We start from the raw sequence: 12,819 nt of genomic DNA on the forward strand, positions 1-12,819 counted from the left end.
ATATGTTCTTAATGGAGTGGTCACTGTTTAGGTGTGGCAGATAGATAAAAATGTGTGTCATCTGCAAAACAGTGATTGTCAATTTTGTGTTTTTGAAAGATGAAGCCAAGGAAGTAACATATATCATGAAAAAAAGAGGACCTAAAACGGATCCTTGAGGGACACCACAGTTAAGGGAAGCTGGGGATAAGGGTTTCCCACATGAACAGAAAAGGTCTATATTTTTCAAATATGAGGAAAACCCACGTAGAACGTGACCCTGCAGACTGACCACAAGCACCAAATGTTTTAAAAGAATGGTATGGTTGATTGACGTCCATCAACACTGAAATGGCACAAGAACCATTCTCATCAGATAAAAGATTATTGTTATACAATACGTACAACTGCATAAATATAGAATTCGTCCACCATGAAAATGGCTAAAACATTCAATAGCAAGTAGCATCACATGTCGCGTGATGTCTCCAGCAAAACAAATTTCAGAGAACTGAGTCGCCACTGTTTCTGTGGAGGTGACGGTCTTCTAGGCTAGACCCACAAAGCGCTACACTACGAATCAGAAAAAAAATTAAAATTTAAAAAAAAAAAAATGCATGAAAGTATCAAACATAAATGTAATCAAACCATATCTAACAGCTAAGGTGAACAAAACAAATGTGCCCCTCCTCCAAAAACCGGACGAAGAAGCGCAAACAGAGAGCAGTTATTTATTCAGGGGAGATTCTGTCACTATGTAAATAGGAATTTATAGTAACCTGATTTAAAGGCTGACCTTTAAATCAGGTTACAGGGTGTGCTATGCATCTTTACGACTTCCTTCATCATACACCAGCTTAAATATTATGTAACATGCATTATGACAAGGTTTTCTTTCAGTGAGTTGACTCAGTCTTTATATCCAATGTTTACACAGAGTCAAAACACATCATCTTTTCTGACACTTTTCCTCCTACCTTAGCAGTGAGTAACATGGAAAAACTGTGTGCACAGATGTATGTTTATCTCTGACCTGCCCAGGCTTGAACTTTCCTTACCATTGTCATCAACACAGAGCGAACCGGTGATTTACCTGAAACATGCCGTGTCCTAAAGAATGTGTTGTAATTACCACCTAATGCTTACTTTACAGTTATTTTTCCTGTTGGTCCAGATTTTAAATTGCACGCTTTCCTTGCCTCGTGTACCAAATGCACAGTCAGGACACATAATCAATACCACCCCCTGCCCCTCCAGTGCACGTCAATCACACACCAGTTCTTCTTCTTAACACATCGATTTCTGTGGATTGATCGCCACTGCAGGCAAAAGAGAAGAGCCAAAAAATTAAAGAGGTTTTGATTTTTCCACTGTGGGACCAAGATCTTTTTTAGGATTTTTTTGCATCCCTGGCTCAATTTTTATGTAATCATTGAAAGAGCGTGAAAGAAATAGGAGAGACGGATGCACTGTCCAGCTACAGCTCAGCGTAATCGCTCACAGGGTCAGACAACTGAGCGCTCACTCCTGCTCTCCCCCATCTCTCCCTCTCATGTTGTCATGCACGTGCCAGACACACAGACAGACTCGAACCAACAAACACTGGGCATTGTTAATCATGCCAGTTGTTGCTGAGGGTGCCCGAAAGGCCAGTCTATAATGCTGTTTAAGGTTTTGGGGGGTTTTTTTGTGGTCATGTACTGATCCTCTGCTTCACTGGCCAGTCAGTCCTCTCATGTAACACTCTCTCTCCTCTCATTATCTCCTGTTTGCTCTGATTCTCAAAGTCTTCCCCTTCAGCAGTATCGGTGTGCATGTGACAAAGGATTTGAGAGCTTATTCAGTACATGATGCATGATTTTTATTTTATTTTTTTTGGAAAGACACAAAGAGACTTCAAAACCTTCAAATGCTGGAGGTGTTAAATCAAATCTGAAATACTGTGGGAGGAAGAGAGCAAGAGGAATTAAAAGAGTGGGGGTTGACTCAAGCTGAGCAGTAGGAAAAATAAAAGGAATATTATACCGAAGCCAAAATGGTTCATTATTCAGATTTTCATTTACTATGAGAATCTCCCATATCCGCTGTCTCTCTCAAACGTGCTTTCCACATCTCTGGTTTGAGTTTGTGTTTCCAGCTCTCAGAATAATCCTCTATATTTCGAAGGCTTGAACTTTGGATTTTTCATTCACTTAAGGTATTAAAAGTATGCTTGAAAGACTCTATTGTTTCAATGGGTTGCACTGCATGGTTCAGAATTTACACTACTAATGCCTTATTGTGCAAATAAGTCTGGAGAAAACAGAATAGTCAGACTGCTCATGTTTGCGTCCACTAAACAATCCCATATTGATAGAATTCTATCTTTGTGAATATTTATGGTCCCCAGTTTCGAGGTATCCTTGTAATCTTAAAATAATGCAGTCTCAGTAATGCAGGATTTGCAGTATTTAGTTGGTTGTTATATAAATAGCTCGAGTCTATTCATATTTACATTAGATTTTGTTTTGCATCTGGCATGACAATGCAAGTCTTCTTTTTGCATGAAAGTAGCCTAATAGCAGCAGTCTTCTGCTGCTGTTGTCCATCTACAATAGCTTAAAGTAGCCTGGTCATTTTCCTCTGACCTCTGGTATCAATAAGCCATTTTCTCATTTTCAACCATTCTCTGTAAATCTTAGAGATGGCTGAGTGAGAAAATCCCAGCAATTTCTGAAACACTCAGACGCTTCTGGCACCAACAACCACGCCACATTTAAAGTCACTTAAGTCTCCTTTCTTCCTCAATCTGATGCGTGGACGTGTGAAATGAATGCAATGTATGAAATAAATGTTTGGTTCTGGTACTGTATATTTTAAATAGTGGCCGTATAGTTTAAATAATGAAAAACAGAACACTTTGTAATTTTTACATATTATTGAAGAAAATATTACAAGGTTATTAGCAGAATAGAGTTAAAGCAAAAAACTTCCACAGGAAAAACACTGAATTCTTCTCAGTGTGTCGTAATGCAGACAAAAAAGGTAACCTAAAGACTCTATTACAGCACACCTGAACTATTAGACGTCCAGGGGCTGAAAGCTAAATGTTGTCAGGATTAACATGCTGCTACTCTGAACGACTGAACGACTCTTGCACGACAACCCAACACATCCAAATATCAATACAGGGTTCATACACCTTTTTCAGGGTGAAATTCAAGTACTTTTTAAGTACTTTCAAGGTCCCTTTTCAAGCTTTTTTCCAGCCCCCCCCCCCCCCCCGAAAAAAGTGCATGTTTCAATTTGCATCACCTCTGTAAGACCATGTGAAAATTAAAACAAATCATCCTAGGTGAACTTAAACACCTTTGATCCTCTTTTGTTAAGACAGAAAAACACACCACACAAAAATACTGCAAAAGGACAGTCGCCTTATATACATTGTGTATAAACTCAAAATGCACATTTCACTTAAAAATGAAGATGTGAACAAATCAACTTGTTAGAGATATTCTTCTCCTGTTGAAAAAAACCCCCAAAAAGAAATAAATAAGTCTTCTCATCAGATATTGATGCCTCTTTCCTGTGTGACAGAAAATAAGAGACAGATGTTTGTTTGTTTTTTAAGTTAATTCCCAATAAAACTGTTTTATTGCTAACTACATTGCTGTCTGTATTATTGCTGAAGTCCTAAACGTCACCTTTAAAGTGTTTGTGCTAATAACATCATGTACAGTCAGACAGGCATGGACAACAGCACTGACTGGGAGGCTTTGAACAGATCACAGAGTTCAATTCAACATATAAGACTTTAAGAATGCACAAGCATCTACTTAAAATCTATTTAATTTATCATCTGTCATATTATTATGTACAATTCCAATGTATTTTGTTCATCTCACTTAAATAAACAGGCAGCCTTAAAGTATGAAATATTCATATACAAATACACATATAAATGTGTGTACTGTCTCAGTGGCTGATAGTGCCCCACAGGCCTCAGTGTGAGCTAGAAGACATTTATAATGTTTAAGTATGTGTCGGTGCTGACGATATACATTTTGAATGAAACTTTGGTAGCACAGAAACAAGTGGCTATTCTTTGTGACCATATGGATCACTCATATTACCATTATTTCACCCAAAGGCACCAAATTAATACTTAAAAAAGCTGCAGCAATAAACACAAATATAAACAGTACTTGGTGACAACTTTGCTTTTAGCCTTTAACCCTCTGGGGTCCAGGGTATAACTGGCCATTTCTGACTACTTTTGATTTGGCCTCCATATGTCACCTTTAAAAACTGTTTATCTTGCCAATCTGTTATTTACTCATTTTGACATACTGTAAATATGTAAATATTGTGCTTAAAACATGAGTAGAAAGTGATATTTTTGACTGTAAAAACCACAAGCATGTTTAATGAATCATTTTCATAACTTGAAATGCAAATAGAAATTGTACATTTTTAAAAAATATGCACAAGTTTGCAAACAACAAAGTTATATGGTACTATTTACCTAAAAATGCAGCCAAGGCTCAGGTGTTTTTTATATAACCATTTCAAACTATTTACAGAACAATCAGGTGTTCTGCATCAAAGAAGAAGGCACTTAAATTATTTATGCAACTCCAAAAAATTGTTTGTGTCCACTATAACACAGATGAGAACAGCACAACGATAAACCTGCAGGTCTGACAGCAGGTGTGTCACTCGGCATTTACACTGCAATCTGCCTTTGGTGGCTTTAAAGCAGCAACTGTGACGTTCACTAGTAGAACTGACACACAAAACAACGACTACACCACACAATAACTACACAAGACAACACACTAACTTGAGACTCCAAACACAGTAAACTCTCTCTCTTTCACTCACTCGCTCTCTCTCACTCCTAAAACTTCCCCCTCTTCCCAAACAACCAGATGCCACATGTTGCCATATCATATTTTGATTGGTCCACACGGTACATGTTTCCACCAATAGGGAAGGAGTGTTTTTTCTTTTCTTTTCTTTTTTCACTCACTATCAAAGCGTTTTTGCTAGCGGTCTCCTTAGAAAACGCTGTTTTTACCGTTTCTTCCCGGAGTACACGGCACTGTTTACGTGGCCTATCAACACAATTTAAAACCTGGTACATAGTTTGAAGTCCGCACGTTCGACCCAAGTTGAAATGGAGAATCTGGGTCCGTCGACCCCAGAGGGTTAACCAGAAAGCCTCAAGTTGGCTAGTTATGTATCGGGCTAATGTTTAAAGCTTTCACTTGAGTAAATTAACTCATATCACTGCTAAGTAATGTTAGCTAAGTTCACAGCATATTCCATAATAGCGCTGGCATACTGCATCAGTGTATTTCAATCATTTCTCCAGCGAGTTTGATACCAAAATAATAATCATAATTTTAAAAAATAGCGTGTGTAACGTACACGTACTGGAAAATTATTTACTAGTATAGTAAATAATTACTGACTGGAGAGCGCAAACTCCGCCATTTGTTCCATCAAACACTCAACAGCAACCTACAGGTATGTTAGCGCACTCATCCCGGACTGTCCGACGGAGGGGCGGGGTCACACGTTGAAACAGACACAAGGCAGCCCAGACGGCGAAATTTTGCTTTTACATTTTGCGACTCATTTTATTTCTCTATCTGATAAGAAAACTATTCAATCAGATAGTTATTTGTGGTGAATGAAATACAGTTACACTTTTAAGCACCACATCTGAAATTCAAGCACTTTTCAAATCTTGAAAAGACAACATTAAAATTTAAGCATTTTCAAGGATTTCAAGCACCCATACGAACCCTGTTAATAACAACAACACCGGATTACAAGCATTACATCTAATTCCTACTAAAAACCCACAACTAATTCCTGACCTCTGAGTCAGGAAAACCCAGGTTTTTTTTTTTTTTTTAAATCCACACATTGATACTGTTATGAAATTTAAGAGCTCCACAACCAGAATAAATATAATACACAATCATGTGGGCCATGCAAAATGTGCAGAGCACCACTGAGCTCTTTCTCTTTACATAATTATAATCTTTATGTTGTAGTTTATCTACAATTTTTATATTGTAGATAATAAAATTTGTTTGAAACTTCTTCATTCCATCACGTCACCATATTTTGTCTTCTGTGGTGCTGTTGGTTCCTCTTGTTGGGGTACTGAAAGACAGTAAAGAGAAAGGTAGAGATGAAGCATACGGTCTTCATTTGGTGAATCATAAGTGATGAAATGATACGCACCGATAACTTTTCTGATCATAAATCTATATACCTCAATAGGTTGACTCTTCAATCTTATATCCAAGACAACAGTTAACACAACATTAAATTCACATTTCATACAGTTCTGCACTGTGTTCACCTGGAGGTGGTGACCTGTCTGGGACTTTGCCTGTTTCTAGGAGCAACCAGAGGTCTGAGCATTTCTGCGTTTCCCAGCGAGTCACTGCGTAACTGCCCACTGATGATGCCACTGAGAGCACACAGGGGAGAGAGAGGTTTCAGTGGCAGCACGGATGTAAGATCTACATTTGAGAGCTAAATACATTTCTTTATGTATTTTTAATAGTGCAATCCAAATATTTTAGTCCTCACCTATTGAAATGAGCAGGTTCCACTGAAGGGGATAAGGAAGCTTCCTCTGTAGGGCCTTCTGAATAGCAAAAAAACCTGCAACACCTGCACCAACAACACAACTCACTGTCACATCTAAAACCAGGGAGAAACATTTACACTTGTAACTGTGCAGTTTTTCTTATTGCTGCTGGTTGTTGTTTTGTTTTTTTGTTTGTTTGTTTTTTTTCAATTAAACTAATTTCTAGGTTAAACCTAAAATGACAGATGACCTGACAGCTGAGTGGGTAGGACACAGACGGGTAAATGCCATCAGCAGTGGGCACTGGATTTGATTCCCAGCTGACTGGACATTCACTGTCATTCCCACACTTTCTTTCACCATGTCTCTTGTTGGCTCTGAATAAAACTGAAAATGCCAAACAGTCAAGCTTTTGTTTGGAGGGTGGTAGGTGTACTAGAGCTTGCAGGAGTGCTCACAGACATATTCAATCTGTCCTTGGCCCACGCTGTGGTACCGGCCTGCTTCAAATCCACCTCCATCGTCCCGATACCCAAAAACTCCAACCCATCTAGCCTCAATGACTACCACCCAGTAGCACTCACCCACATCATCACTAAGTGCTTAGAGCAGCTGGTCCTAGCACGCTTCAAATCCTGTCTCCCCCCCACCCTGGACCCCCACCAATTCGCATAACGCCAGAACAGGAGCACAGAGGATGCAGTCTCCATCGCACTGCACTCTGTCCTCTCACACCTGGACAACAACAAAACCTACGCCAGAATGCTGTTTATAGACTTCAGTTCAGCATTCAATATAATCCACCCCTCACAACTCATCAGGAAACTGACAGACCTGGGCATCAGTTCCTTCATCTGCAAATGGTTACTGGACTTCCTGACCAACCGCTCCCAACATGTCCGGCTGGATAACCGCTGCTCATCTACAATCACAATGAACACCGGTGTACCACAAGGCTGTGTGATGAGCCCTTTCCTCTACTCCCTCTTCACCCACAACTAGAGACCTGCAGTCGTGGTTCCAACACCATCATTAAGTTTGCAGATGACACCACAGTGATTGTCATCAGTGACAATGATGAGACCACCTACAGGGAGGAGGTGGATCGTCTGGCTGATTGGTGCGACACAAACAACCTGCTGCTTAACACCGAGAAGACCAAGGAGCTCATCGTGGACTACAGGAGGAATGCTGACCCACATCCACCCATCCACATTAAAGGGACGGCTGTGGAGCGTGTAAGCAGCTTCAAGTTCCTGGGTGTCCACATCTCTGAGGATCTCATCTGGACGACCAACTGCTCCAAGCTGGTCAAGAAGGCTCACCAGCGCCTCTTCTTCTTGAGGACTCTGAGGAAGAACCACCTGTCCTCAGACATCCTGGTGAACTATCGCTGCACCATCGAGAGCATCCTGACCAACTGTATAACAGTCTGGTACGGGAACTGCTCTGCCTCGGACCAGAAGGCGTTGCAGAGGGCCCTCTGGGAGGCACTACAGGAGCCTCCGGACTAAGACCACCAGGTACCGGAACAGCTTCTTCCCCACAGCTGTCAGACTCCTGAACTCTGCCTCCTGACATCTGACCTATGTTAAACTCATGGACTGAACATACACACACACACAACCACCTACACACACACAATGGATAACCGTACCCTCAAACACACAATAATAACATGGACTGAACCACCACTCACAACCACTAACACTTTATATACCTCTGTAGAAATTATCCACATATCTCACTTATCTTAACTGCACTACTGTATAGTTCTGTGTAAATAATCATTCTGTACGATAATTTTTAATCCTACAACTGTTTATAACTTGCATAGTTCACATTTCTGTATAACTGTATATCTCAGATTTCTGTATAGTTTTTTATTTCATATTTATATCCTGTTCATAGCCTGTTCATAGCTTGTACTCACTACAGCCTGTACATACTTATAGTTATAGAATATTCATAACATACTTCATACCGTGTACATTATAACATACCATAATAGACCCATTTCTGTAATATACTTACATATCTATATTATTGCTAATATATATTGTAATATATCTATATCACTAAAGCACTTCTGGATGGATGCAAACTGCATTTCGTTGCCCTGTACCTGTGCATGTGCAATGACAATAAAATTTAATTCTATTCTATTCTATTCCCTTGGACAAAAAGGCATATATCCTCTCACTGGACACTTTATTAGTACAAGGCCTTCAAAAATGGCTTATTTCTTTTTTTTGCAACTTCAACAAGTTTCTCAAAACATTCCTCAGAGATTTTGGTCCATATCAACATGATCACACACTCATGCACATCCATGATGTGAATCTCCTGTTCCGCAACATCCCAAAGGTGCTTTATTGGATTGATGTCCTTGTTCTTGAAACCAGTTCAAGATGATCTGACCTTTGTGACAGCCATTAGAAGATGGTTACACTGTGGTCACAGAGGAACGGACATGGTCATTTACTGAAGCAGTGAGTTACTCTAGACTTCCTATCAACTCAAAGCATGCTGGCCATTCTCCTCCAACCTCTGACATCAGCAAGGTATTTTCAACCAGAAAAGTGCTGATCACGGGATATTTTGTCTTTTTCACACTATCCTCTATCAATCATAGAGATGGTTATTACAAAAATGTTTACTAGAACAGCAGCTTCACCTTTCTTCCCCACACTGATGCTCAGTTTGAACTCCAGCAGTTCGTCATGACCATGTCTAAATGCCTAAATGCACTGAGTTGCTGCCATGTGATTGGCTGATTAGATATTTGCGTTAAGAAACGGTGAGTATATTGTCAGAGCTATGTTTGGGTATCCTTCAGTGCATTTTTGTTATCATTTCTTCATTAAAAACATTTACATTATGAACAGCTGGCATAAAAACAAAAACAGTCCAGGATGCTAAAGAGCAACATCAAAAACATAAATAGATATAATAACAACATATAATATTTTAACTTTAATAGTACAATCATTTTCTCCCTGTGCTGAGATCAGTGTGATCATTGTGGGCGATACCACAAACATTTACAGAATACAGCTCCCTCTTGTGGTATATTCTGTCTGCAAAATCCGGTCATCTGTTTTGTTTGCCTACATTCACGTTGACCTTACTTCAGTGTCTCGATTTTCATTAAAAATCTCAACACAATGCAGAAAAAAATGATAACAACTGAGGTTCAGAATTACACATAAAAACAGCAGCACTGACTGGGTCAAAGTTAGAGTAACACAGCCAACAAGGATTTGGATGAAAGCATTAAGAATGTACAAATAGGAGAAAGTTAAAGATTGTAACATGGACTGAAATATTTCTTATTTTAAGTGTGTGACTTTTAATAAATAAATAAATAAATAAAAGTATTACCCAGCACAAAGGTCCCAGACCCCTTCATGAAAGCATGAGACTGACAGGCGGCGTAGCTTTCCAAACCCTGAGAGACAACAAATAAAAACAGCTCTCACCTGAGCTTGTTACACATTTCTGTTGTATCTATGGAAAAGGTGTCAATGTAAGCAGCTGCTGGTTTATTCCAAGTGTGCAGAGGGACAGTGTCCTCCAGAGTGCACAGGTAATAAAAACGCAATAAAACAAATACAAAACCCACCGGATGTTTGGCCACCAACGCGTCGTCCACTTTGGTGAGCCCCAGATTAACCATGTTGAAGCTGGAGGTAACTTTTTTATATATATAAGAAATAACCTCTTTAGCTCATTTCCTAACTTCTTAGTCCACAGCTTGCTGTAGATGTACTATTATGAAAGTTCCGTGTTTGAGAACAACAAAAACCGAAGAAGGAAAAATAGAGCAGTCTGTTCAAAACTGTGGCGACATCTAATGGAGGGAGAGTGGTACTGCACCCTTGCTAACTCAAGGTAGCATTTTAGAGGTTGCTTGCAAGAAAGAAAAACACAAGATAATGCATACATGAACAAAATATATACTCACTCACTAACGCAAATATCTAATCAGCCAACCACATGGTGGACATTGTCAGGAAAGGTAGTTTAACAGATTTTGATTGTGGTGTGGTTGTTGGTGCCAGACTGGCTGGTCTCAGGATTTCATAAACTGTTCATCTACTGGGATTGTCCCACACAGCCATCTCTGGGGAAAGAGGAAATATGCATTGGTTCTGTGTGAGAAAATGCCTGGCTGAGGAAAAACAGCCACTCTTTGAGCTGCTGATAAGAAGGCAATGGTAACTTAAATAACCACTTGTTAAAACCAACGTATGCAGAAGAACATCTCTGAACACATAACATATCGAACCTAGAAACAGACTGCCACTCCTGTCAACTAAGAACAGGAAACTGAGGCTACAAATCATGCAAGCTCCCAGAAGATTAAAACATTTAAAAAGAAAAACCTTGCCTGGTGTTGTGAAGTTCAACAGTAAGAAAAAAAAAATATGTAATATGAGAGACAACAAACACTCATTTTGAAAGGAGTACTTATATATTAGAGAGGGTCCATTTAAGATTTTCCCCCAGACTGAAGAAATGTAAGTGCTGTACTTACACATGATGGGGAGATTTATGTTCTGCAGTGGTAAAGGTCCACAATTTAGAGCAACAGACAATACCAGCACTAAGTCATGCAGTAGACAAGGAACACACACACACACACAAAGCAAAAAATGTATTCTTATGGAAATACACTTTCCTCATTTCCATAAGAATAAGGTTTTCTCCTCTTTGTTGTGCGCATGTGCAGAACTTGACCTCTGGGTGTTTCGGATGTTATCTCGACGTTTAAAAAAGATGGTTTAGCCAGTGCTACCCAAACTTCTTTGCACATATTCACACACACATAACAAAGGGCACCTAAACCCCCACATGTGGGACGCTTTCAGCACAAATGCAGACTTGAACTATCAAACTTTTCATTCAGGATTGTATTTATCTCCTTTTTTGGGTACCACTGGGCTTCACTGTTGAACTACTTCACCAAAATGGTCTCTAATCTATACTCAGAAATAAAAATTCTTCTTATTAGCACTACAAAAATGTCAGATAGATCAAATCTCAATAATCTGCAAGTGCCCAGACTCTCTGCTGATGTCTGTGACCGGTCTGTTGAACTCTGACACCACAGTGGCCTAAAAGATTTAAAGACCTGAGAGCAGTTTCTGTCCTAGAAGAAAAGAACAGGCAGATGGAAAGAATCCAACTGCTGAGACCCAAGAAACAACACCAAGGGTAGAGTTACCGGGAGGCCACAGCAGAGCATCCGAACATCTGTTGCTTGTTACAGAGGAGAGAAAACAAAGGGCAAAGGGCCGCTGGAGATACATGAAGCATAGACTGTAAGAAAGCATTTTAGCTCTCAAGGTGGTGACTGTGATGACGCATATAATGTTTGATTTATTATTCATCATATTTTCACAATAAGAGCATAAATGTTGAGATTAAAAGTGAGCCAATAGGCTTAATAGGTTCAGTCAGTGCCGACGCAACGTGATGGAAGACAGCAGCTCCATTAAAGAGCGACTTCCCCTTTAATCTTCTCATCTTCTCTGTTTTCATTCCTATAACTAATAAAGCAAATTTTCACAATAAAATGTCAAATGTAACTGAAAATAAATACTGATCTGATGACTTATTTTCTTCCTTTCCCTTTGATTTATCCAGTGGCTCTATTTAAGACCCGGGTCCGTTGCCTTGAAACAGAGTGATAAAATAGTAATAGCTCTGCCTCAGACAGTTGGGGTGAAATAATACACCTGGTATGTTTTTAGTCAAATTTTGGGTTTGATACTCTTAAGTGTATTTATTTTTACTTAAAGTGGACTAGCTTTGCTGATTCACAGTTCAAAATAATCTCTTTCCCTCCATTTAAAGCAACTTGCTCCTGATTGGCTGCCCTTCTCAGGCAGCACTGAGCAATGCTTGCACACATGCTGACGTCATTATTGCAAACTTGGCTACATTTTATATCCATCTCTTAAGACATCATATGCATGACAGAAAATAAGCAATTGTATAACAGGGCTAAACTTTAAACTGGTTTTTGTATTTTAAGTATTCATATTAGTAGGTTATTTACAGGACATGCATATTTGTGAAGAGTTTGGTCTAAATTAAAACAATAATAATAATAATGAAAAGGATATTTCACCCCAGAAGGTCTTTTGGACTGAATGAAAACATATACAGCGGACATGAAAAAATAGCTAAATACACTACATACTGGTAAAATCTACATTTTAGCCACACACGTCAGA

General features: G+C 39.3%; 1 protein-coding gene across 1 annotated transcript; it reads right to left on the reverse strand.

The window, feature by feature from the left end:
- Window positions 1–5,576: 5,576 nt before the first annotated feature.
- tmem141 (transmembrane protein 141) lies at window positions 5,577–10,350 on the reverse strand. The gene is made up of 5 exons (XM_006788949.3): window positions 10,200–10,350; window positions 9,959–10,025; window positions 6,574–6,657; window positions 6,341–6,451; window positions 5,577–6,138 (listed from the first exon to the last, which is right to left on the reverse strand). Exons 1-5 carry the CDS (start codon window positions 10,251–10,253, stop codon window positions 6,077–6,079), a joined length of 378 nt encoding a protein of 125 aa, XP_006789012.1. The 5' UTR covers window positions 10,254–10,350; the 3' UTR covers window positions 5,577–6,076.
- Window positions 10,351–12,819: the final 2,469 nt, after the last annotated feature.

Source organism: Neolamprologus brichardi, chromosome 7 (genome assembly GCF_056152115.1).
Source record: "Neolamprologus brichardi isolate AB-2024 chromosome 7, ASM5615211v1, whole genome shotgun sequence".
NCBI classification, from domain to species: domain Eukaryota; kingdom Metazoa; phylum Chordata; class Actinopteri; order Cichliformes; family Cichlidae; genus Neolamprologus; species Neolamprologus brichardi.

Excerpts from the sequence above, each read along its gene's own strand:
- tmem141 (XM_006788949.3), bottom strand. The coding sequence starts at position 10,253 with ATGGTTAATCTGGGGCTCACCAAAGTGGACGACGCGTTGGTGGCCAAA. Across the intron at positions 10,026-10,199 it reads CGTTGGTGGCCAAACATCCG|GGTTTGGAAAGCTACGCCGC; the intron begins GTGGGTTTTGTA and ends GTTGTCTCTCAG. Across the intron at positions 6,452-6,573 it reads GAACCTGCTCATTTCAATAG|TGGCATCATCAGTGGGCAGT; the intron begins GTGAGGACTAAA and ends GTGTGCTCTCAG.